Source organism: Danio rerio, chromosome 4 (assembly GCF_049306965.1).
Source record: "Danio rerio strain Tuebingen ecotype United States chromosome 4, GRCz12tu, whole genome shotgun sequence".
Lineage (NCBI taxonomy): Eukaryota > Metazoa > Chordata > Actinopteri > Cypriniformes > Danionidae > Danio > Danio rerio.
The window spans coordinates 27,348,907-27,371,707 of record NC_133179.1 but is presented as its reverse complement, the minus strand read 5'-3'; the positions used below and the strand labels follow the sequence as shown (position 1 = coordinate 27,371,707).

At 35.8% G+C, this 22,801-nt stretch overlaps 2 protein-coding genes across 27 annotated transcripts in view; one reads left to right on the top strand and one right to left on the bottom strand.

Moving 5' to 3' along the window:
• iqsec3a (IQ motif and Sec7 domain ArfGEF 3a) overlaps positions 1-22,801 on the bottom strand; it is a 252,307-nt gene that overhangs the window by 115,860 nt on the left and 113,646 nt on the right. For 16 of the 25 annotated variants that reach the window (XR_012402130.1, XR_012402129.1, XR_012402125.1 and 13 more), the window contains 3 exons: positions 10,758-11,977; positions 4,818-4,979; positions 2,623-2,745 (listed from right to left, as the gene is read on the bottom strand). Coding sequence is in view for 8 of the 25 variants with exons in the window: in XM_009300450.5 (XP_009298725.2) it covers positions 2,623-2,745; positions 4,818-4,979; positions 10,758-11,977 (1,505 nt within the window). In the remaining 17 variants the exon portion in view is untranslated. Of the gene's footprint in view, positions 1-2,622; positions 2,746-4,817; positions 4,980-10,757; positions 11,978-13,082; positions 13,248-22,801 lie in introns of those variants that run through there. The other 9 variants (XR_012402135.1, XR_012402138.1, XR_012402139.1 and 6 more) reach the window with 1 other exon arrangement.
• Positions 1-22,801, top strand: part of LOC141381638 (uncharacterized) — a 259,466-nt gene that overhangs the window by 165,546 nt on the left and 71,119 nt on the right. The gene's annotated exons all lie outside the window — the stretch shown is intronic.

The window sequence follows — 22,801 nt, the reverse complement described above, 5'->3', positions numbered from 1 at the left end:
GAAGGAAAGTTTCAGTAAAAAACAATTAATATTGCATCACCAGGCTATCCTATGTTTCCTCCAGAGTTTCATGCAATTTCGGGTGTTTCATTTTTAGTCTTTAGACTTTAACTGCAGTTCAGCAGTTCACTCTTACACAGCATATTTTCATTTAGGATGTTTTAATGGAATTTGTTACCTCATGGCGAACAAAGATAAACCTCTGCATTTCGGGACTCGCATTATTCTTTTAGGTAATCAAAAATGGCTGCTTATGGTGGACCCTAATCAGTGTTATCTTAATCATAAAAGTCGAGTATTGGTGTTAATGTAAATGTTCTGTAGTGAAAGTGGCAGATGTCATCCCAAGCTGTCAAAGACAGCCTTAGTCTCTGCCTAAGAACTGCTTAATGAGAATCCTTGCTTGTAAAATACAGCCATACTTTGGAATGCTTAGTTTAAAGAGCCCATATTATGGGTTTTTGAAAATGCCCTTCCATGTAGTGTGTAACACAGCTCTAAGTGAAGTGAAATATCCAGCTAAGGCTTAAATCTGTAAGTGTACAGTGTTTAAAACTGTTGATTCATCTATAAAAGAGTCGACTCACAGTGCTTCAAACGAGTAGTCTTGATAACGAGTCATTAGGTGTTTCGCAATGATGTGATAACGAAACCAATTAGTTGCGCATGCAAACCCAGGAGATTTGAAACCTACGGCCTCGCCCTCTAACACAGAAAAAGGCCACACACACACACACACACATACACACGCACAGACACACATACACACACGCGCGAGTCAAATGAAGTCGCAAAGTGCAGATGGATATAATTGAGTCTCTACCCAAAGATGAAACCTTAGCATTATAGCCCAGCCTTGAGCAGTTTGAGTGTTTCTGGAAACTACATGCTACAAAGAAGACTTCTTCGGCCATTTGTTAAAGGAAGGATCAGTAAAGACTACCGATGGACTATGTCAGAACCTGGATCGGTTTCTTCCTCCATTTCTCAAGTGTAAGTATATGTGATTAAATTTGTTACCTCGTTTACTCTAGCTTGCAAATGCATTTAGTTGTGATTTGTTACTTATAACAGTGAGGTGTTAATGTGTCTCTGTGTCGAGTTTCTTCGCTGGTATTTTGTTTTTTCTGAACACTTCCTGGATGTAAAAGTAGCCCAAACTCGCTCATTTTAAGGTAGGAACCGGCGGACGTGCAACAACTTTAACCATGAGGTAAACCCAAAACAAAACTTTCCATCAGGAGCTTCTTAACGGGACTCCACACTTGTAAACAATCGCTCCATCGGGCTCGCGCCGCTCACGCAGCTCTCTTTGCTGCCAAGACTCGTCAGCGCTACAAAGCCAACAAATCACAGAGCTTGCGCTATGCGTCATTGTGACGTGTAGTTACATTGTTTGAGAAGTGCACTTCAGTGTCGTGGACAGCCATTGTGTGGGGCTATGCGTCAACGCGTAGGCTGCACCATATTGTACGCGTGCGCTTGACGCAGAAGTATAAATCAGCCTTAATGTGTGTGTGTGCGTTGTTGTCCGAGGAGGAGGGTTATGTGTGTGTTTGTGTAAGTGTGTGCGTTGTCTTCCAAAGACGAGGGTTATGTGTGTGTGTGTATGTGTTTCTGTGTGTGGGTGTGTATGCGCGTGTGTGTGTGTTTGTGTGTGCGCACGTTGTCGTCCGAGGAGGAGGGAAATCTGTGTGTGTGTGTGTGTGTGTGTGTGTGTGTGCGTGTGTGGGTGCGAAAAGAGCAAAGCGTGAAAAGTTAGGAGATCTCCTCGCCAGTTCTTGGAGTTTGTATTTACATTCACCCACTGGCAGCCAAAATCAACGCTTTACACTATGAAGCGTGAATGCACTGTGACTACTTTTATATTGTTGATTTGCTGCTGGGCATTTCACTCTGTCTCGCGCTGAAGGCAGTCGGTGTCGACCAATCGCAACAGACTGTCATCGGTCCAATCAGATTAGCTTTGCGCTAAGGAGGGGTTTGGGAACAAACTAATCACTGGAAGATTCATATGGGAGTCGCTGGGATATATAATATGGGCTCTTTAAGCAAAATTGATGAAAGCAATCGTGCATGTTGATGAATCTGAAGGGATCCCTCGCTCACCGGGTCCGCTGTCCTGTGTGCGTTTTGTGTGTGTGTGTGTGTGTGTGTGTGTGTGTGTGTTTGTAGTCCACTTAGAATCCAACATGGAGAACATTTTTGTTTGTTTTTGGTATTCATTGTTTTGAAAATCAAATGGCACTTAAATGCCTGTGTTTTTATTTCTGTATTTTTTTTTTTTATTAATTACATAAATTCTTTAAATCATTTGACAGCCTTAATATATATATATATATATATATATATATATATATATATGTCACATACACTCATACACTACAGCCAATTTAGTTCATTCAGTTCACCTAGCACATTTGTTTGGACTGTGGGGGAAACCGGAGCACCCAGAGGAAACCCACACAAACAGGAGAAGAGAATCTACACTGCATTATGATCCTTTGAAACAACTGGAATTAAACATGTTTATAAGTACCTGAATCAAATCAGCCCCTGCTCTTATTATGCTCTCACTCATTAAGGTGTGTAAGCTTGTCTGTAAGAGAGAGAATATCCCACCTGAATGCCTCTATCAGTCTCTCCACTTTCTGTGCTTCTCCCTGCACACGGATATGAGCCTGAAACTTCCTCAAAGCCTCATCCAGCTCCATCCCAGAGAAATCCATCTCGTCCACCACACAGCTAGCAGAAAAAAGAAAAAAAACAGAAGAAGAGAGTGGAAGAAAAATAAGCTATTAAAGCAAACACATAAGATTAGAAGAAGGTTCCACAGGTTGTCAGACTGGGAGTAAATTGCTGGTCAATGGATAACAGAGGCTTGACCTGCTCCTCTTTGAAAGATTTTTGAATTGCTTTATTGATTGTAAATAGCATACATTTAATTAAATAATTTGGTTTGCTGAAGGTCATAAATGAGACTTCATACAAACTTGCACTTATAGCTAGTAACTCATATAACTCATACTTGTACTCTCTTACATGTGTCATACAGTATATTTACTTACTCACGTCTAACACCTTTATAATGTATTGTAATTTGTTTTGTGCCCCCCCCCCCCCCCCCATTTCAATTTGTTGTGCTTTTGATGTTTGTGTCATTTAGCCTGCACATCTATACTGTACATATCAAACATTGTATACACAGACCATATTCAGCATATTTCAATGCCCCAAGCAGTAGGCTATTACAAATCACTAAATCAAAGAATAGCAAAAGCCTATGAATTTAAAGGACAATATTTGAAGTACCTGAGTAAAAGCACAGAATTCACCAAAACATTAAAATCTTTTATGTTTACAGTTGAGAAGTGCAACCGCATCGGTGACACTTTAGAATAACTATCCGTTATAACTAGTTAGTAGGCCATTAATAAACTGTAAGTTAATGAGTTATAAATAACCAAATAAATAATTCAAATTTTAGTTAAATAATAGTTAATATTTTGTTAATTATTTATAATTGTGCCTTATAGATAGCCAATAGATAACTTACAAGCTGTTAGCTACCAAGCTGTTAATGACTTGTTAACCTTATTTTAATAATTTATAACTATACATAATAAATTAGTAATAGATCATAAACAAACTGTTGATTACTCACTAAAGACTTGTTAAGTGTCAGTTAATAGTTTATATTTGTTATTGGGACATTATTTTAGTTGCAACTATTCTTCATTTATTAAATGTTAGCAAATAAGGAATAGTTGCAACTTTAGAATAATGTCCCAATAACATACTTAAGCTAATAACTAACACTTAACTATTATATTAACTCACACTTTACGAATCAGTTGTTTATAGTTTGTGTACCATCTAATAACACCAGAGGAAATTTTGTTAAACTTTTACAATGAAATAAATTTTTATTTATTTTGTTTTTCTCATGGGTTTGAATTTTTTTGTATACTGCTGTTCTGCCATTTGATGGCTCAGTTTGTGTGCTTCTATACATTAATCACAATGTTCAACATTAATTTTTGGAGTTTCTTAAGTAAATTACACATCAAATTTCTGTAGCTTGAACTTGTTCCATCCATTTGCTGTTCTACAAAGTTTCACTGGTATTAGTAGATGGTTAACAAACTGAGCAACTGATCTGTAACGTGTGAGTTAATATATTAGTTAAGTGTATATTTTTAGCTTATGTATGTTATTGGGACGCTATTCTAAATTTGCTACTATTCTATATTTACTGACAGTTAATCAATGATGAATAGTTGCAACTTTAGAATAACGTTCCAAAAACATAAATAAACTATTGACGGATACTTTAAAAAGTCTCAAGTAAGTATGGACAGCCTATTCATGATCTATTACGAATTCATTTTATATAGTTATAAATCAACAAGTTATTTTTACCTTGTTAGCTAACAACTTGTAAGTTATCTATTGGCTATATTTATAAGGCACTGTTATAAATAATTAAACTACTAACTAGTATTTAACAAGCCATTTATAACCCATTAACTAACAGTTTAGTATTGATCTATTAACTTTATAGTGGATCGTTATTCTAAAGTGTTACCACAGTTTATAAACCTCACATAAATTCCACTTTATAAAAGTACACACACACACACACACACACACACACACACACACACACACACACACACACACACACACACACACACACACACACACACACTTTATCCTATGCAAATGAAAAGCTCTGCAGTTTGCACATTCTAAGTACTCTTTTATGTTATTATACTAGTGTTATGAATTCTAGTATAATTTTCATATATACTCACTCTAAAACATCTCTGTTAAATGGCTTCTTGCTATTGCCAAGAAATTCTCCAATCATCTGTCGGCTCAGTCCTTTTCTCTGGAGTAGGAAATGTGCAACACCTATAGGTGTATCCGGGATGAAGCCACGAGAGATAAGAAACTGAAGACCCTTGTCTGGATTTCTGTTTAATTCACAGCAAAAGGAGGAGGCAGAGGAAGAAGAGACAGAAACAATAATTAGATAATTAACAATAAGTAGGTTATTAATTAGCTACAACAATTTGATTTGAGAATTTAGGTCCAGCTTGCTTGTTTAGGCAAGTATTGATACAGTATTAAAACATTCATTAATTCATTAAAAAAAAAATTCACTTCACTTATTGTGTGCTAAATAAATAAAGAAAGAAAGAAAGAAAGAAACTAACTTTAAACATATTGCATAAATTTTATTTTATTGAGTATTTACATGTATGCAATTATGCATGGTGGTGGTTGTTCACTAACAGTATCTAAAGGGCACCAACAACGAAAATGATCTTTTGTAAGCTGTTTGGACAAAACTGTGTAGGTATAACATGTCCACAGTCATACTAGAGTGATAGAAACACATTAAGTCTATTTTTTTTTCTGACGTTAAAATTAGCATCCAAATCCTTCCCATTTTGAGGCCCACCGCAATGTAATGTAGGAGTGTGGTTTCCCCGCCCACTGAATTGATTGACAGATGTGTATTAACATGTCTCCATAGTAACGCATATAATCTTTTCCACAAGACAGGTCATGCTTAAAGCAACTTAAGAAAAAACGGTCTCTTCAGCTTTATGTGATTAGCAGCAACTGAAAAATGACTTTAACAAGTTTCAAAAGTCTCTAAAACAGTCATGTTTATAATAAGGACGGTAGAATTGCATCATAACTCTTACCACAGCCATATGTTTAGTACAAGAATTATTAAAAAAACGAGGCTTAAAATCCCAGTTTATTGATTTAAATCAGGTTTATTTTGTACATTAACATAACGGATATTCATCCAGCAGTATACATTACCATGGCTTATTTCACTGGATTAGAATATTATTAGAAACATTTGGTATAATTTAAATACATTAGTAATATATTTTTTTTCTTTTAAATATTTTAAAGACGTCTGACATATTATGTCTGTAAGTTCTTATTAAAATCTAATGAATAATAGGGTGGTTCAGTGGATAAAGGTGATATATTATGCACAAGCCGGCAGTATTCTCTTACAGATCCATGCGAGAAAGATGTTGACATTGTCACACTCCTACGTCAAGTTGCAGTCGCTCTGAAAACCGCTTCAATTAGTCCACCGTTTTTATGTTGTTAAATTGAAAAAAAAGGACTGTGTGTGTTTATATAACCCCAATATGACAGTCTTTACACTATACTTATACACGTCTGCCCAAGCTGATTAAAAAGTAGATTTTGCACCATAAGTGCCCTTTAATAGCATGTATAAGAAAACATACCCCAGTAACATATTTGAGATTGCAAAAATATAAGACCTAATGGATTTTTTAAAAACAAAAACTGCAAGCTCATGTAATCCAGGGTACGATATTTTCGATTCTCAAAAACCTTTCCCTCGGCACATACTTCCAATGAGCCTGGGTTGTAGAATGTACACTGTGTAGAGACATGATCAGTCATAACACATTATGTGATGGAACACTTCTATTCACATGGGCTTCAGCATCAAAGCTTGACAAAGGGAGTATCTAAAGTTAGATCTAACGCGATCGTCATAGCAGTGACAACCATTGAAATTAGTCAGCAATCAGCTACTGTCGTAGCTGATTTATTTACATACAGCAATCTGATTGGCTGACGCTTCCCTCGGCACTTGAAAAGTTGAGAAAGTGCCAACTTCTGCAGCAGAGCAACACTTCTGATGGTTCCACAATGCAGTTCGGCCAAGCCTTACGTCAACCATTCAAAGTGATGGGAAGCATTGACGCGGAATCCCCGCGTAAGAAGATATGAATATTTTAATCAGCTGGGTAAAATAAGAGAAACATGGAAAGTATGCTGATGTGTGAGGACAAAGTTTGAGAAACGCTAGTTTAGAACATTTGCTGTGCAAACTGGATGGAATGATGTCACTTTAATGGAGTTTATCCAAACTGTCTTGCAAGGGTGAGGACCTATCTTTGTGTAATGAATTTAGCTCAGGAAATCTAAAACAATTTAGCTCAGGGTCAAGTGTTTATTCATCCAAATAATCGGGTTATATAAAAAAATAAAAAAACTTCCTAAATAATACCGCACAGAGCATGTATCAAAAATTAGTATGAATAGGTACTCCAGTTGAGCAAACAATGAACAACTTTAAGTGTTAAATAAATACAAGTCTTTATTTACTACAGTGAATGCTTTGAAGGAGTGGATTTTCTGATGAATGTTCAGAATATCCTTTATAAATGTCTTTATCATTATTAATAAAGTTTAATGTTTAAGGACCTAGACTATATGATGAACTAAGTATCATCGTTCTTTAGTGTAAAACTGAAATGGACCAGTGATGTGTCAGTGGTCTCTGTATTAGTCTGCTATGTTTTTACTACCACTTTTCATAAAATAGCAGAGCACAGGAACAAAATTAAACACATCACCCTATCACACTTTATACAATGCTAATTGTACTACTGTATAGACAATGTGTTGTTTACCTCTGGCCAGACAAAACCAGCAGTTTAGGCTGCAGTCAAACATAAAATAGTTATTAGGAAACCCATTTATTTTACAGTACATTTTAGTTGTCCGATTAAAATAATTTAGAATATTCCATTGCTTAATAATGGAGACAGAAATGTAAAACATTTAATAAGTAAAATATTTAAGAAAAAGAAGTCTAACAGCAAAGATTGGAAATAAAGGAAAACATCCCAAGTCAACATACAAACTTTAAAAAAAATCTTAAAATAGCTAAATATCTTCTTAAAATAAATCTTTGATTTGGTAGGCCCGCTGAATGAATAGTAGTAATCATACTGATGTTGTGGACGGGTACCCAATACACTCCACAAAATGGGAGTTGTTCAGTTATGTAATTTAGTTTTTTTTTTTTTTTTTTTTTTTAAAGGCAACTGATGCTTGTAAACCATTCAATAACTGAATAAATAGTTTGATTTTTTTTTATTTAATGTAATAGCCAATAAAAATACCATATTAAATGCATTCATTTATTTTCTTTTTCGTCTTAGTCTCTTTATTGATCTAGGGGGCCTCAGCGGAATGAACCACCAACTTATCCAGCATATGTTTTATGCAGCGGATGCCCTTCCAGCTGCAACCCATCTCTGGAAAACAACCAAGCACAATCATTCACTACGGACAATTCACCTGTACCGCATGTCTTTGGACTGTGGGGTAAACCGGAGCACCTGGAAGATACCCACGCCAACGCAGCGAGAACATGCAAACTCCACACAGAAACGCCAACTGACCCAGCCAAAGCTCGAACCAGCAACCTTCTTAATATAAGGAAAAAGCCACTGCGTCGCCCACTATATTAAATCCAATACATAAAATATTTTAACTTAAATAATTCCAACATTTACAAAACAGAGTTCGTCAAAGTATATTACTCTCTCTCGTAAAGGCAACTGTAGTCATTTTTAAAGTGTACTTTTAAATATTAATTTACTTTTATATTAAATTTACAAATTGTTATTTGTAGTCTCATAAGGGTGTGTTATTGGGACAGCATACTACACCGATGGAAGAGGAGTAAATCAGACATAATTTATTGAAAAAAAAAAATTACTGTTATACCCTCGTTCACTGAAGGAGGGAATGAAAAGTTAAATGGATGAAGCCAATCAGACATAATTATTTTGCTTTATTCAACAAATAATACATCATTAACCTCCCCTACACTGTAAAAAGTAATTTTGAGGCATTGTAGATTTCATTAAATTTATTATGTACACTTCAATTAATGAAATTGATTTCCTGATTTTAGGGAATTTTTGAGCTTTGAAATTACTTAATGTCTGTAATAAAATACAATCAATTTTATCATAAGAATTTTGCTATTATTTTTGAATCATTTTTAAAAGTAAAAAATATTGATTAAATTCAATGTGATTAAAATGAGCATTTTCAAATTAGCCAGGGGCATAAGTCAGGGACAAATGTCAGAGTGTCTGAGGATAGCTGAGGATAGGCTGCCCTCACTGGATACACAAGCGATGAGTGCCCGACATGACCTGGAGGTGGACATTTTCACATTTGTCAAATTCCATTTTAAAATACGCACTACATTTAAAAATAAACCACATATTTTAGTTTTAAACAACTATGCTTTCGTATGAACAGAAATTTTTGCCCATTCCTCTTTGCAGTACCTCTCAAGCTCTATCAGGCTGGCTGGGAAGCAACTGTGTAAAGCCATTTTCAGATTTCTCCAGGGATGTTTAAAAGCATTTAGGTCTGAGCACTGGCTGGGCCACTCAAGGACTCCAATACGGAGGAGTGGCTTTCATCTGGCCACTCTACCACACAGGCCTGATTAGTGTATTGCTGCACAGATGTTTGTCCTTCTGTAAGGTTCTCCTCTCTTCACAGAAGAAGAATGGAGCTCAGACAGAGTGACCATGGGGTTAATGATCACGTCCCTGACTAAGGCCCTTCTCCCTTGATCACTCAGCTTAGATGGTAGGCCAGCTCTTCGAAGATTCCTGGTGGTTCCAAACATCTCCCCTTTACAGATGGAAGCCAATGTGCTCATTGGAACTTTCAGAGCAGCAGAAAATTCTGTAACCTTCGCCAGCTTTGTGCCTCGAGACAATCCAGTCTCTGAAGTCTACAGACAATTCCCTTGTCTTCATGCTTTCTCATGCACAGTCAACCCTGGGACCTTTTATAGACAGGTGTATGTATGCCTTTTCAAATCATGTCCAATCAACTGAATTTACCACAGGTCAACTCCAATTAAGCTGCTAGAACAGGGGTCACCAACCCTGTTCCTGGAGAGCTACCTTTCTGCAGAATTCAGTCCCAACCCTGATCAAACACACCTGAACCAATTAATAGTACCTAAAGCAGCACTTGATAATTACAAACAGGTGTGTTTGGTCAGGGTTACAACTGAAATGTGCAGGAAGGTAGCTCTCCAGGAACAGGGTTGGTGACCCCAGTGCTAGAACATCTTCAAGAATGATCAGTGAAAACAATGTATCTGAGCTCAATTTAGAGAGCTATTAATAACAGTCAGTCAGCGCCCGCACTTTTTTTTTCTGTATCATTGCACCTTTTGCTGTCTGAAGTGTATATGCGGACATCGGAAAAGAGTCATTTTTAAAAGATGATCCAAGCGTCTCAGCAAAAAAAAAAAAAAAAAAAGAAAAGAAGAAATTTCATTCCGAGCTAAAAACAAACATGAATAAATTCTAATAAATAACAGATTTTTTTTTTTTAAGCACTAAAAAAAGGCTTACATTCATCAGATTCTGTCATTGGGCTGATAGAATAGAACCCTACATATTTATTTATTTCTGGAGGTTTACGAAGAGTTTTTTTTTTTTTAAATCTTTCAGTTGTAACTTCTCAGCAAAACATGCTCTGTAGCTTCTAACAGTCATGGTTAGGGGCAGTACTTTGTGACTTCACACACTAATGTTTCTTCAAAACAGTAAAGTCAGTATTATGTGCCTTTTAGTGAAAGCAATGCTAATAACAGGGACTTAGACAAATATATTAGTTGACAGGCAACAGGGAGGGGGTGTTAACTACAGCTGGAGACAAAAATGGAAAAAAGAAAAGCTGGAATGTGATGATGTTTTGAGACCAGCCCTTTTGCAGCTATATTATGGTTGTTGAGGAATGCTTGTTAAAAAGGCAAGAAACTTTGTTTTATATAATATAATATAATATAATATCTGCCATTAGCCATTTCTGTGAGCAAAACAAAGAACTTATCATTGGATACTCACATGTTGAAGAGATTGAGACCAATGCGGTATAAGCGTTTCCGCATGATGTCAGTAGAGAGGGTTGGAGATTTGCAACTGGTTGGGTTTTCGCAATGGTATCGGGGCAAGCTAAGAATCATGGCCTGTAAAGCCTCTTTCGATGAGACCTCTGAAGCAGACTGTGCTGATGTTGATGTACTGCTGCTACTCATCTGCTCCGAACTGTTGTCTGCTGTGTCTGATTCAATATGCTTAGCTTCCAGAACTTCTACAATTGGTGTGACAGGCGTCTCTGCAACCTCTGGTGGAGACAAGGTTTCAGAGGTTATTGCTGTCTGTGCTGGAATTGTTGGTTGTGGAACTTCCTGTTTCTCCAGCTCCAGAGGTAGTACATCTTCCCCGAGCACCTCCTCACTTGGTGGAGGAGCTGGAAAATCTCCATCTGGAACTTCCTCAGCATCCTGCTCTAGTGGTGGAGAAACTGGATCCTCTAGAAATGTTGATGGTTGTCTTTGTTGAGGTTGTTCCTTTACATCATTAATTTTAGGTTGCTGTGGGCTCTCAGTAATTATAGCCCCCTGCTGGATGCAATTACCAAGAGACACGGAAGTTGAGGACTCCATAACAGAAGAGGACATACGAAAGTTCTGGCTGTCAATTTGAACGGTCACATCCCGGAAGGCCATCATCAATTTGCTGGCACTCTGGGCTACATTCTCCAAGCTGTCTACTTGTCCTGTGCCACTATGAAATGTGGAAGGGTCCATGGGGCTACCTTTTTTTACTGTTTCTGCCAACCCAGATTTGCCACCAGCTGTACTAAAAGCCTCTGAGCTAAACTGGTAGGTGCCTCCTTCTTGGAGTGAACACATGGTCTTCATGCTCCAATTGCTAAGTGCATCATCAATGGATTTTGCAAGAGACTGCACTTGCTCATTGAAGGAATCTTCAAGATCAGTGAGAGTGCCCCCTACCGTGGTTGGCAAAGATGGGGAGCGGACAAGGGGAATGCTTGTCAGATTGCAGCCTTCAGCCAGTGCCCGTTCAGCTGAGATACCCTCTGTATTCTGCACCCGTACCTTTCGCAGGGAGATACGGCGAGGCAAGCGACTTTCAAGAAGGGAATTTCGAATTTTCTCAAAGTTTTTGCTAAGCTGATACTGGCGAAAGGCAGTCTGAATCTTGCAAGCAGCTCGTCGAGAGATTAGGTGACCCCCATATTTGTGCTCTAACATTTCGATCTGCAAAGACAGATATGAGAAACCATATCAGATAAGACAAAATGGACAAGCATAAAAAATGAGCAGGATAACAATAAATAAATATCAAGAACTACTACATATGGTTAAAAACAATCATAACATGCTAAAACAAACACTTTTTCCAAGCAGAGATGTTTATTAAATTTTGCCAATAAATGTCAAAACACAAAAATGAAAGCAAAATGCCAAGATTAAGTTTTAGGTAGGTGTAGTTCCAGGTAGTCAATCAGACTTTTTGTATATAGTTTGGACATAATGATGATGACGACAATGATGACGATGATTGTCTTTGCCTGTCACCTTCTATCCATTCTTTTACTTGCCAAATCATCTGTCTTATGTAGATTCATAAAAACTCTAGAGTCTGTACAATCATTGAGGACATTGGCAATAAAACTGTCTGGATGGAGAGTCCATAACATGGCTTTTGAAACTGAGATGACAAAGGTATGCAATGTAACATTTAATGAATGGGGCAGATATGTACTGTCACTAGGAACAAATTAGGGCCTGAAGATTCTCCAATAACTTTATTATCTCACCCACTGATCATTGTCTAATACAGGGGTTCTTAAACTTTTCAGCCCACGACCCCTAAATAACAACTTCAGTAACTCACCACTATGCCTTGAGGTGGTTATAAACAAACAAATATTGCACACAATGGTGCACACACCAAAAAGAACTATATAAATACAAGCATATTGAAACACAAAAAAGTGCAGCAGTCGAACAACCATATACTTTTTAGTGTTATGTCTCTGGTGTTAAATGTCTAGAAGTTGGAGCAACAGTGAAAAGTTTTAAAGTTGGTTAAGGCGAGTATGGATCAGTGCCCTGCCTTCACATCAACACACAAAATTCAGTTGCAGAATTTATTAACAAAAATGTACAATGATAAAACAAAACTGGGCTTCAGAAGGGAGAAAGGCTAAAACAAACAAACAAAAAGAACACTTTAGCTAGTTAGGGAGTAAAATGATCTAAACTGACAAAGTAAACTTAAATTAACAACATAAGTGTACACTAACTCCCTAACTAAACATAAACAAGAGAAAAGGGGTTTTAGAAATATGGCACTCACCTACATACAGCTTTTAAACACAATGTTACGTTTCAAAGGCAGAGTTTAAGTGGTTTCAATTACTTTACAATAGATTTGAACTTTAATAAGTTAACCACAACAGCGACAATAATCTTTTACAACAAAACCAGGTAAGAGAGAGACGACAATATAGTAGCAAGCTTTAATGTGGCTGGCAACTGATCAGCTTTTAGGGCTTAAAAAGCAACGAGCAGCAGGTGCAATTAATCAATTTCCTCTCCTCTAAACCTAGTTGACAAACAGGTAACAGATAACAGAAAGAGAGAGAGAGAGAGAGAGAGAGAGAGAGAGAGAGAGAGAGAGCCCAAACACAACAATACATTCAAAACACAATGGAATGTACCAATAGTCATTATTAATTTATGTAATTAAATATTACCATAGAATGGTGGACGCAATGTTTACATCACAAGACTGATCTTATAATATTGGAGATCATCCTCCATGTTTAATAGTGGGCTTTATTTTTAATGTATGTGACTGCCATAAAGGTGTTATAATATGGAGTACGTTTACATGGACACCAATAATTAGATTTTAATGAGATTATGACAATTCTATAATTAAGAGTCTACCATGTAAACAGCGATTTTTGATTAATCTGATTAAGGTCATAATCGAACTAAAGAGAAATTGAATTAAGACATGTATGCCAATTTTTGTTACATTATTGAAGTGCAGTACAGATAAGTAAACACCTTAGTAGACATCAAACTATTACTGTCATGTAGGAATTTTCGCCGTGTTTTGCAACAGGATAGTCCACACCCACACACACACACACACACACATACACACACACACACACACACACACACACACACACACACACACACACACGGTTGTTTGACACTCTTTGCACCTACAGAGTCTTGAAGACTATAGACACCTGCATCGTAAAATGCTTAGGTTTTTTTTTTCTCCCATTCAGCATGCGGTATGAACTTTCATTAAAACAATACTCTTCCAGGAGTTCATAGTTGCATCCAATATCTTGTTTGTCAAGGGAGGTATGCATGAAATGTTCCCAAATAAAAGTGAAAGTGCCAAACGGCAGTTAAAGTCGACAAATTAAAACTAAAACAATCAAAATTACATGAAACTCTGAAGTAAACGTGGATAGCATGGTGACTCAATGACGTTAATCGAATTATGCACTATAACATGTAAAACAGGATCATGAAAAGGAACATTTAAAAAGCAATGTTCCTAATGTAAACACCTTAATCATATTGTTGTCTTAATTAGATTAAGGCAAAAATTTGATTACTGATGTTCATTTAAACTTAGTCATTCATTCATTCATTTTTTTTAGTCGCTTAATTAATCCAAGGTCTACACTGTAAAACTACACTGTAAAAAATAAACGTTATTTTACAGGTAATTGTCTGTATTTTTTTACAGAATTTTTCAGTTTTTTCATTATACAGTGAAATACCTGTTGTTTTACAGATATGTTCTGTAATAAAAAAACCTTACATTAAATTTACAGTTATTGCTTGTATTTTGGTATTACATTCTTTTTCTGTTTTTTAAAGGAAATGTACTGTATTTTAAAAGAGTAACACGTAATTTTACGTTAATATTTACAGATTATTCCTGTAAAAATAAACTGTGAAAATAAATGTTATTTTACAGATAATTGTCTGTATTTTTTACAGAATTTTCCTGTTTTTTCATTATACAGTGAAATATATTTTTTTTACAGATATTTTCTGTATTTAAAAATTCCAACATTTAATTTACAGATAATTGTTAGTATTTTGGTATTACATGTTTTTTCAGGTGGCGCAGTGGGTAGCACGATTGCCTCACAAGAAGGTCGCTGGTTCGAGCCTCGGCTGGGTCAGTTGTCATTTGCATGTTCTACCCGTGTATGCGTGGGTTTCCTTCAGGTGCTCCGGTTTCCCCCACAGTACAAAGACATACGGTACAGGTGAATTGGGTAGGCTAAATTGTCCGTAGTGTATGAGTGTGTGTGAATGAGTGTATATGGATCTTTCCCAGTGATGGGTTGCAGCTGAACGGGCATCCGCTGTGTAAAACATATGCTGGATGAGTTGACAGTTCATTCCGCTGTGGCGACCCCTGATTATTAAAGGGACTAAGCCGAAGAGAAAATGAATGAATGAATGAATGAATGTTAATCATGGGTCGCCACAGCGGAATAAAACATCAATTTGTACAGCATAAGTTTTCACGCAGCAGATGTCCTTCCAGCTGCAACCCATCACTGGGAACACCCATACACACTCATTCACACACATACACTATAGACAATTTAGCCTACCCAATTCACCTATAGCACATGTCTATGGACTGTGTGTGAACCGGAGCACCCGGAGGAAACCCACGCCAACACGGGGAGAACGTGCAAACTCCACACAGAAATGACCACTGACCCAGCCGAGGCTCGAACCAGTGACCTTCTTGTTGTGAGGCGACAATGCTATACCCACTGTGCCTTGCACATATCTGTTTTTGAAAATAAACTTTTCAAATTCTATTTAGAAGATGACTAGTTTACAATAAGAAAATACCTGAAAATAAGTACAAAAACAAGTACAGTAGCCTATAGTAGTCCAATTATCACACCATTGGCAAATTAGACTGTACAGCACTACAATGCACAAATGGAGTAAAATTGCAGTTTACCTTTTACTATAGTTTTACTTTAATGTACTGAAAATTAAACTGACTTTGAACTTTAAATTCAAGATGTAGTAATGTAGTTGAACTGTGTTTATACTTCATTATATTGCAATTTTGCAGTAGCAAATATTTTTACTGCAGTTATTCTTTATAGCCTGCTGCTATTGTTCAGTTGTACTGCAGTTTTACATCAATATGCTGTTATTTTATTAAGTGTAAGGGTTTGTTATATTGGTTTGTAAAGTATGAAATGTAAAAGTAACACCAATAGCACCAAGATGTTGAGGTTTACAATAATACATGTAATGATTATGTGGATAAACGTGACTTTTCTGTAGCCTGTTAAAGTGAAGATTAAATTAAAGTTATAAATGTCAAATAATAGCCTAGTATTTTAGGCCACATACTGTACAGTATATGCACTGTAAAATACAAAAAATGCTCATTTTAATTATTATATTTATTTTCTAAAATATTTATGATGTATGCTATTATATAATTTTTCTCCTAGTGACTAATCACACATATTTACTTGTGTATGCATGTTATTACCTGTAAACATTTTTTCTAATCAATCTTTACAGTTGCAATGTGAAGTCAACAAAAAGTTAACTAAACATCCCCGATAGCAGGTAGTAATCGGCCCGAGCTCGGCTGCCCTTCGCCGCCTCCGACTCGGCATCGGCGAGTGTTATCCGGGCCGAGTGCGGCCCGCAGCTCGCTTGCGCACATGCGGTTGTGATGCGGCTTTAAAGCACTGGCCCGATTCCAGTCAACCATATCCCGAGTCTGTCTGTAGAGCCCGGGCCGCTTCTGGCAAGTACTCGGCTGATGGCAACCAATTAAATTCTTATTTTATCTAGTAATATGTTAGCTCCACGTTTAATGATAATTTGAGAAAATATTCATGGTAGGACAGCAACAAAATAATAAGAATATTTAGTGTGGATGGTCGCAATTGTTTAGACGCAAACAAAACAATGCTATTTATAAATGGATTATAGATATAATCTAGAGAAAAACGTTGTAAAATGCGCCGATTTTCAAGACGGCACGCTCCTGTGCCGACTGTTTTTTTAAAGAAGTTGGTTTCATAAGAAACACATGCGTGAGTAGACGAGATATATCCAGCTGCAGAACATTGGAGTAAACTTTTGATCCAAACTCCAATCCAGGCGGTGGCGGTAATGCTCCAAAAAGCTGGTTGCCGACTGCTATGAAGATCACAGGAAGAAAAAGAAGTTTGTTTGGTTTTTCAAAACTATCACATGGATTCCGGTCAGAAAGGTAAAGTTTTTACTGCTTGTGTACTGTATACTTTGCGAATTTAGAGCTTAAAACATTTTTCCACAGTGTTTGGTTGTAACAGTGTTTAGTAATTTAAAACAATTTGATACGAAATGTAACTTGCTTTAAGAAACACGACTGGAGCTAATGTAAGTTATGCTAGCGCTAACGTTACAAACACATCTGAAAGTTCCTGTTCCTTTAACATAATGTTAGACAGTAACGTGTTTAGTAACTGAAAACTATTTTAATTATTTTAAAGAAACATTAAACAAATTTGTGTGTATGCTAACTTTACGTTAAAGAAAGTTTCTGTAGACGAATCCATTAACACCAACATGGCAAAACATGTGCTTTTAATTCATATGTGTTAGCCTATGTGAATCAATTATATCTTTTGTTCAAGCTGTAATGTTCAGTTAATGTAAAACTGAATGTCTTAAAGCAGATTTTGATATATATATATATATATATATTTTTTTTTAGTTATTGACAAAAATTCTGATTAATGATAAATTCTGATTTAAATGAATGGGTAACAATATTTGTTGGTAAAGTCTTATTGTTCTTGTTTAGCAAAGGTTAGTGAGGTCATTTTGCAGCACATCACGACCAAAGATGCCAATGGCACACTCTTATGAACATGTGAATAGACATGTTATAGTTAGGTGCTTAAAGTCCATTATAAGCTGTAAACTTCTGATACATTTTCAACATAGATTGAGCTTTTCAGACTTTACATTACTAATTGCTTAACAAACAGCTGAAATGGTTTATTGTTATTGGCTATCATCATCATTAAACATTTTTCACAATGGTAGGTTAATCTTCATGGGTACAGAATAATGCATGTGCTTGGCCATCTTACAAATCTATGTCTCAGATTCATAAGGCTGTCACTCTGCATGAATCTACTAATAAATCTTGTGCAACCTTCAGTGTACTGATTATTTACACTATAGGTATTATAGGCATTAATTAACTTTGATAGTATTTCAGGATTTGAACTTTTCTTTACGTGAGGTTAACAACAATGTGATGTTTTATTATAGATGCATATGAGAAAGCTCGACTCAAACATTCACAAGCAACTGTGATTTCTGACTGGCAGACAGATGAGGATGATGATCGCCTGTCATACACCTAAAGAAAGAACAGGTTTGTTTGCAATTATTTTAAACACATAATGTCATTGATCTATTACAACCAGCGAGTTTTGCCCTGGCACTATACTAAAGTGATGTTTTGTTTTGTAAATGTATCTGATCAAGGGACATTAAAGAGAACTATACCATGATGAAGAACAATTACTTGGAACAAAGAGGCTGGATAAAAGGCAGGTATGAAGACTTTAGAAATCAATGCAGCACCACAAGTACCATCACCATCAATGACTATGGCAGAAATCCTAAGACCACCATGAAGATGCACATATACTGTACATTCCAGTACACCTATGAACATTTACAGTCCTTGTTCTAGTGCAGTTGGAGATCACGACAGAACTTATTGCAACTCGTCATGTCTTTGTAAGAAATCAAGACATCACTAAACTTGTAAAGGCTTCATACAGCTAAAAAAGTAAAGATCAACTAGAGAATATCACCAGTGTCTAACCCACTGTTGTATTTACACAAGTTGTATCCTGGAAAAGGCCGTATCCTGGAAAAGCTTTTGGCTAACTCCTTGGCTAAACAAATTAACTGGAGCGGGTCAAATTAAAAAGTGGCCTTTCGTGCATTCCCCCTTAGAACTGTCGTAGTCAGTAAGTTGGTTTTGAATATACATTTTAATACAATTAGGGGCCGTTTCATCTGTGCATTTCTGTGAATTATTAACCAGAGGAACAAAAAAATCTATATACAGTCCCATTTAGATTTTATTTATATGAGAGCAAGCATCTTTTTAATTTTTTTAAAATTAGTACTTGTTCACTACTAATTATCTGTTTATCTTTTAATCACAGATGCAGTGAGGACAAATGTCCATATCACGCCACTGATAAAGAGATTGAAAAATGCATTACACAGTGGCTACAACTTGCTCCTGACAGGGATGGAGAAAGGAGGGAAGAAGAGAAAGCTAATGTTTCAACTGTTTACATCACTATTCTATTCTATTCTATTTTTTAAACAACATTTTATGTGTATTAAGATGATCCCTGATACTTGAGCAATTTGTTTCTTTTCAATTGCATTTATATATATATATATATATATATATATATATATACTTTTTACAATTTTGACTTGTATATTTTAAGGATTGTCATAGGTATTTGTAAGATGTTTCTTGCTATATCTTAAATTGATTTCTATATTCAGGTTTATATAAAATTTGCTGTTTCAAGATGTGTCTTGTACAATTTTTTAAAGTCATGTCTATTGGGAAAACAGGGTTGTTTTAAAAACTTCTGTGTATGGGTGCAATTTCAGATTTTTTCTTTAAGTCTTCCTGTGTGTCTTTATGTTTTTATTGTTTTTTTTTTTATATTGATATTCTTGTGCACTACAAAATTATTTATTCAATTTTAGTACTATTTTTTTTTCTTGCAATCAATAAACGTTTATCATGTATTTATTTTGTCCTTTGTCTGATTCTTTTCGTTATAGGATATGTATGCAGTTTGCATTTTATTCAAAGATTAAACACAGTGCCTATACTTTCTGTTTACATTATAGCCTGCGTTTGCTGTTATATAAATTCAAATGGTTGTAATATCAAGTATCAATGTAATACCAAAAGGTTTTATAAGGTATATAAATACTGAGTCGCGCCAGCTCCGGGCCGCAGCGCACATTTCACTCGGGCTCGCTTATGGCCGCCGCATCTGGCCCGATTAATTCGGGCAGTGAGTCCACAGGCAACGAGTGGTAAGTCTCCGGCAGGCGACAATCTAGCCGGAACTGGCCCGAGTGTATTTTGTATGTGGGAAGTGATAACATGTATAAGTATGGTAATAATCTGTATAACTACCATAATAACTTGTGTAATTACATAAATAACTTGTATAATTAAAGTAATAACATGTATAATCACAGTAATAATCTGTAAAACTACCATAATAACTTGTATAATTACATACATATAATTACAGTAATAACCTGTAACTCTAAAACAGAAAACGACTGTTTTTTAACAGTTTATCTACATCTTTTATTATAACAGTTTTTTTCTGTATTTTAACGTTTTTTTTTTCTGGCGCCCCTGCTGCCAGAAAAAAAACGCTTTTTCACGGGGATTTTTTTTACAGTGTATGTTTGTCTTCTGTAGGTTATGGATAAAATATGGTAATTCGTAACACTTTATTTTGATGGTTCTTTTAATGAAATTTGTTGAATCTAAGTTACATTGCATCTACATGCCAACTAATTCTCAATAAAATATAACTAGGTTGGGGTTAGGGTAAGTTTAAGTTGAAATGTACTTGCAAACTAACTTATAGTCAGCTAAATGTCTGTTGAGGGAGGAGTATCAGCAGAGATTAAGCAGACAGTCTACTAATACTCAAATGAGAAGTAATTGGTATGTAGCTGCAATGCAAATTTTAGTCAACAAAATGTGCATAGGGACCATCAAAATAAAGTGTTAATTCCTATAGTTTAATAACATATGTGAAATTTTTAGACCCACCATTGCCCCCTACACATTTGTTTTTATCGACCCTCCAGAGGGTCCAAACCTCACTTTGAGAACCACTGGCCTAATAGACTGTGGTATCTAAAGTACATTTCAATTTCAAATAAATATTACATCTTTTTTTAATTTTTTTTTTTATTAAACTGACATATTATTGTCAAATGTTGTATGTTTCTGCCTTTCATAGATTTCACTGTGAATGTTCAAGATGGGGAAGAAAACAACCCTAAAAGTTTTATAATGAGATCAAGAAAGAATGCAAAATTGAGTTTAGAATGTTAAATATGGCTGCTAATAAATAAAAAAGAACTGGTGTTTGCTGAAATTAAACTTTCACACTCCATTGCTGCGAGCCCCAGTCAGCATACCAAAAAGTGGTGAGCTCCACACCCACCTCTTTGCCCACCTCACCCTTTACCTGTGAGAGCCCTCCAGCCCCTGTCACTGCACCAGAGCCCCAATAAATGATGATAATAAAATCTAAATCTAATATCTGTTTTTCTAAATGGACTTTATTTTTAGGCAGCAGGATGGCACAGTGGAGCTGAGATCTAATTTTAAAATAATAATTTTTATTTGTTTATTTTTATCCCCCCCACTCCATCTATTAGCGTATCCATTATACAAAAAAAAAAAAATAATAATAATATGCATTTATAGCATATCATTGTATTTAAAAGACTCAATTTAATCTAGTTCAATCGATTATAAAAAAATTAACTAACGCACCTTTTTTTTAAAAAAAAAGACAAAAAATATTTAAATTCAAAATATAATTGTTTATAAGAATTTTTGTTTAACTTGTAACACAGATTTTTTCATATACACAACATACCCACAATAAACCATTAAGATCCTGACAGCCATATTTATTGCAGAAATTAAAACACATAACAAAGAAAAAAAATTATTTCCAAGATGGATTCTAAGTGGACTGCAAATAAATGCCAAAATACAGGCATTGCAGATTTGGAAAATGGAAAATTATAATAAAAGTAAGGTATTGAATACAAACAATTGCACTCATTGAAAAGTTCTATTGCTGTGAGTTGAGAACGTTGATTATAAAGTAGAAACAATTTTTCTCAGTCCTCCTTTATATTCAGTCAGTTGCTAAGACAGTCCAGTCTGTTGACATTATCGGGGGATAATGTGGACTATTTCTTTTGTATGATGTGAGCTGAGAGTGCAAATCATGAGTCGTGAGTCTCATGGCAATTCATAACTTTTTGATTTTTGTAGCTACGAACGTTTATGCAGGTTTGTTGCTAAGAAACAAACACGCACGCATTCACACACACACACACACACACACACACACACACACACACACACACACACACACACACACACACACACACACACACACACACAGACAGACAGACACACAGACACACGCACACACTGCGCGCAGGACAGCGCTCCCTTCAGATTCAACACGCATGATCGAATTCATCAAATTTGTTTAAACTAAGCATTCTAAAGTATGGCTATATTTCACAATGATTCTGACACAACAACAAGAAGCAGACTCTTGCGTGTAAGTGGGAAACATGTCAAACTTAATGACACATTTGAGGGCGCATGCTGAAAGGCAGAGGAATGCCCTGTCTTTGACAGCTCGTGACATCATCTGTCACTTTCTGAGTACACTTACATTGACACCAATACTCTGATTTTAATATGATTAAGATAATACTCTTATTAAGTGTCTACCATGTAAGCAGCGATTTTTGATTACCTTAAAGGACCACCAAGCCACGAAATGCGGAGGTTTTTCTTTCTGTTCGCCATGTGGTATCAAATTCCATTAAAACAGAAGTCGAAAGTTAAAAATTAAACACCCGAAATTGCATGAAGGGGTGGAAGAAACGCTGGAGAGCCTGGTAATGCAACATTTATTGTTTTATACTGAAACTTGCCTTCGAAAAGGGCTTCCTTGGTCTTATCCATATTTCTTTGGATGTTAAACACACGTCAACCACAACAGGAAGTAAAAAAAACCTGCAACTGCGTTAATTTTTTTAACGTGTTAATTATTTAAAATTAATCACATGCGTTAACGCAATAATTTTGACAGTGCTAATTTTAACTAGTCTGTTTTTCGATTTAACACAGCA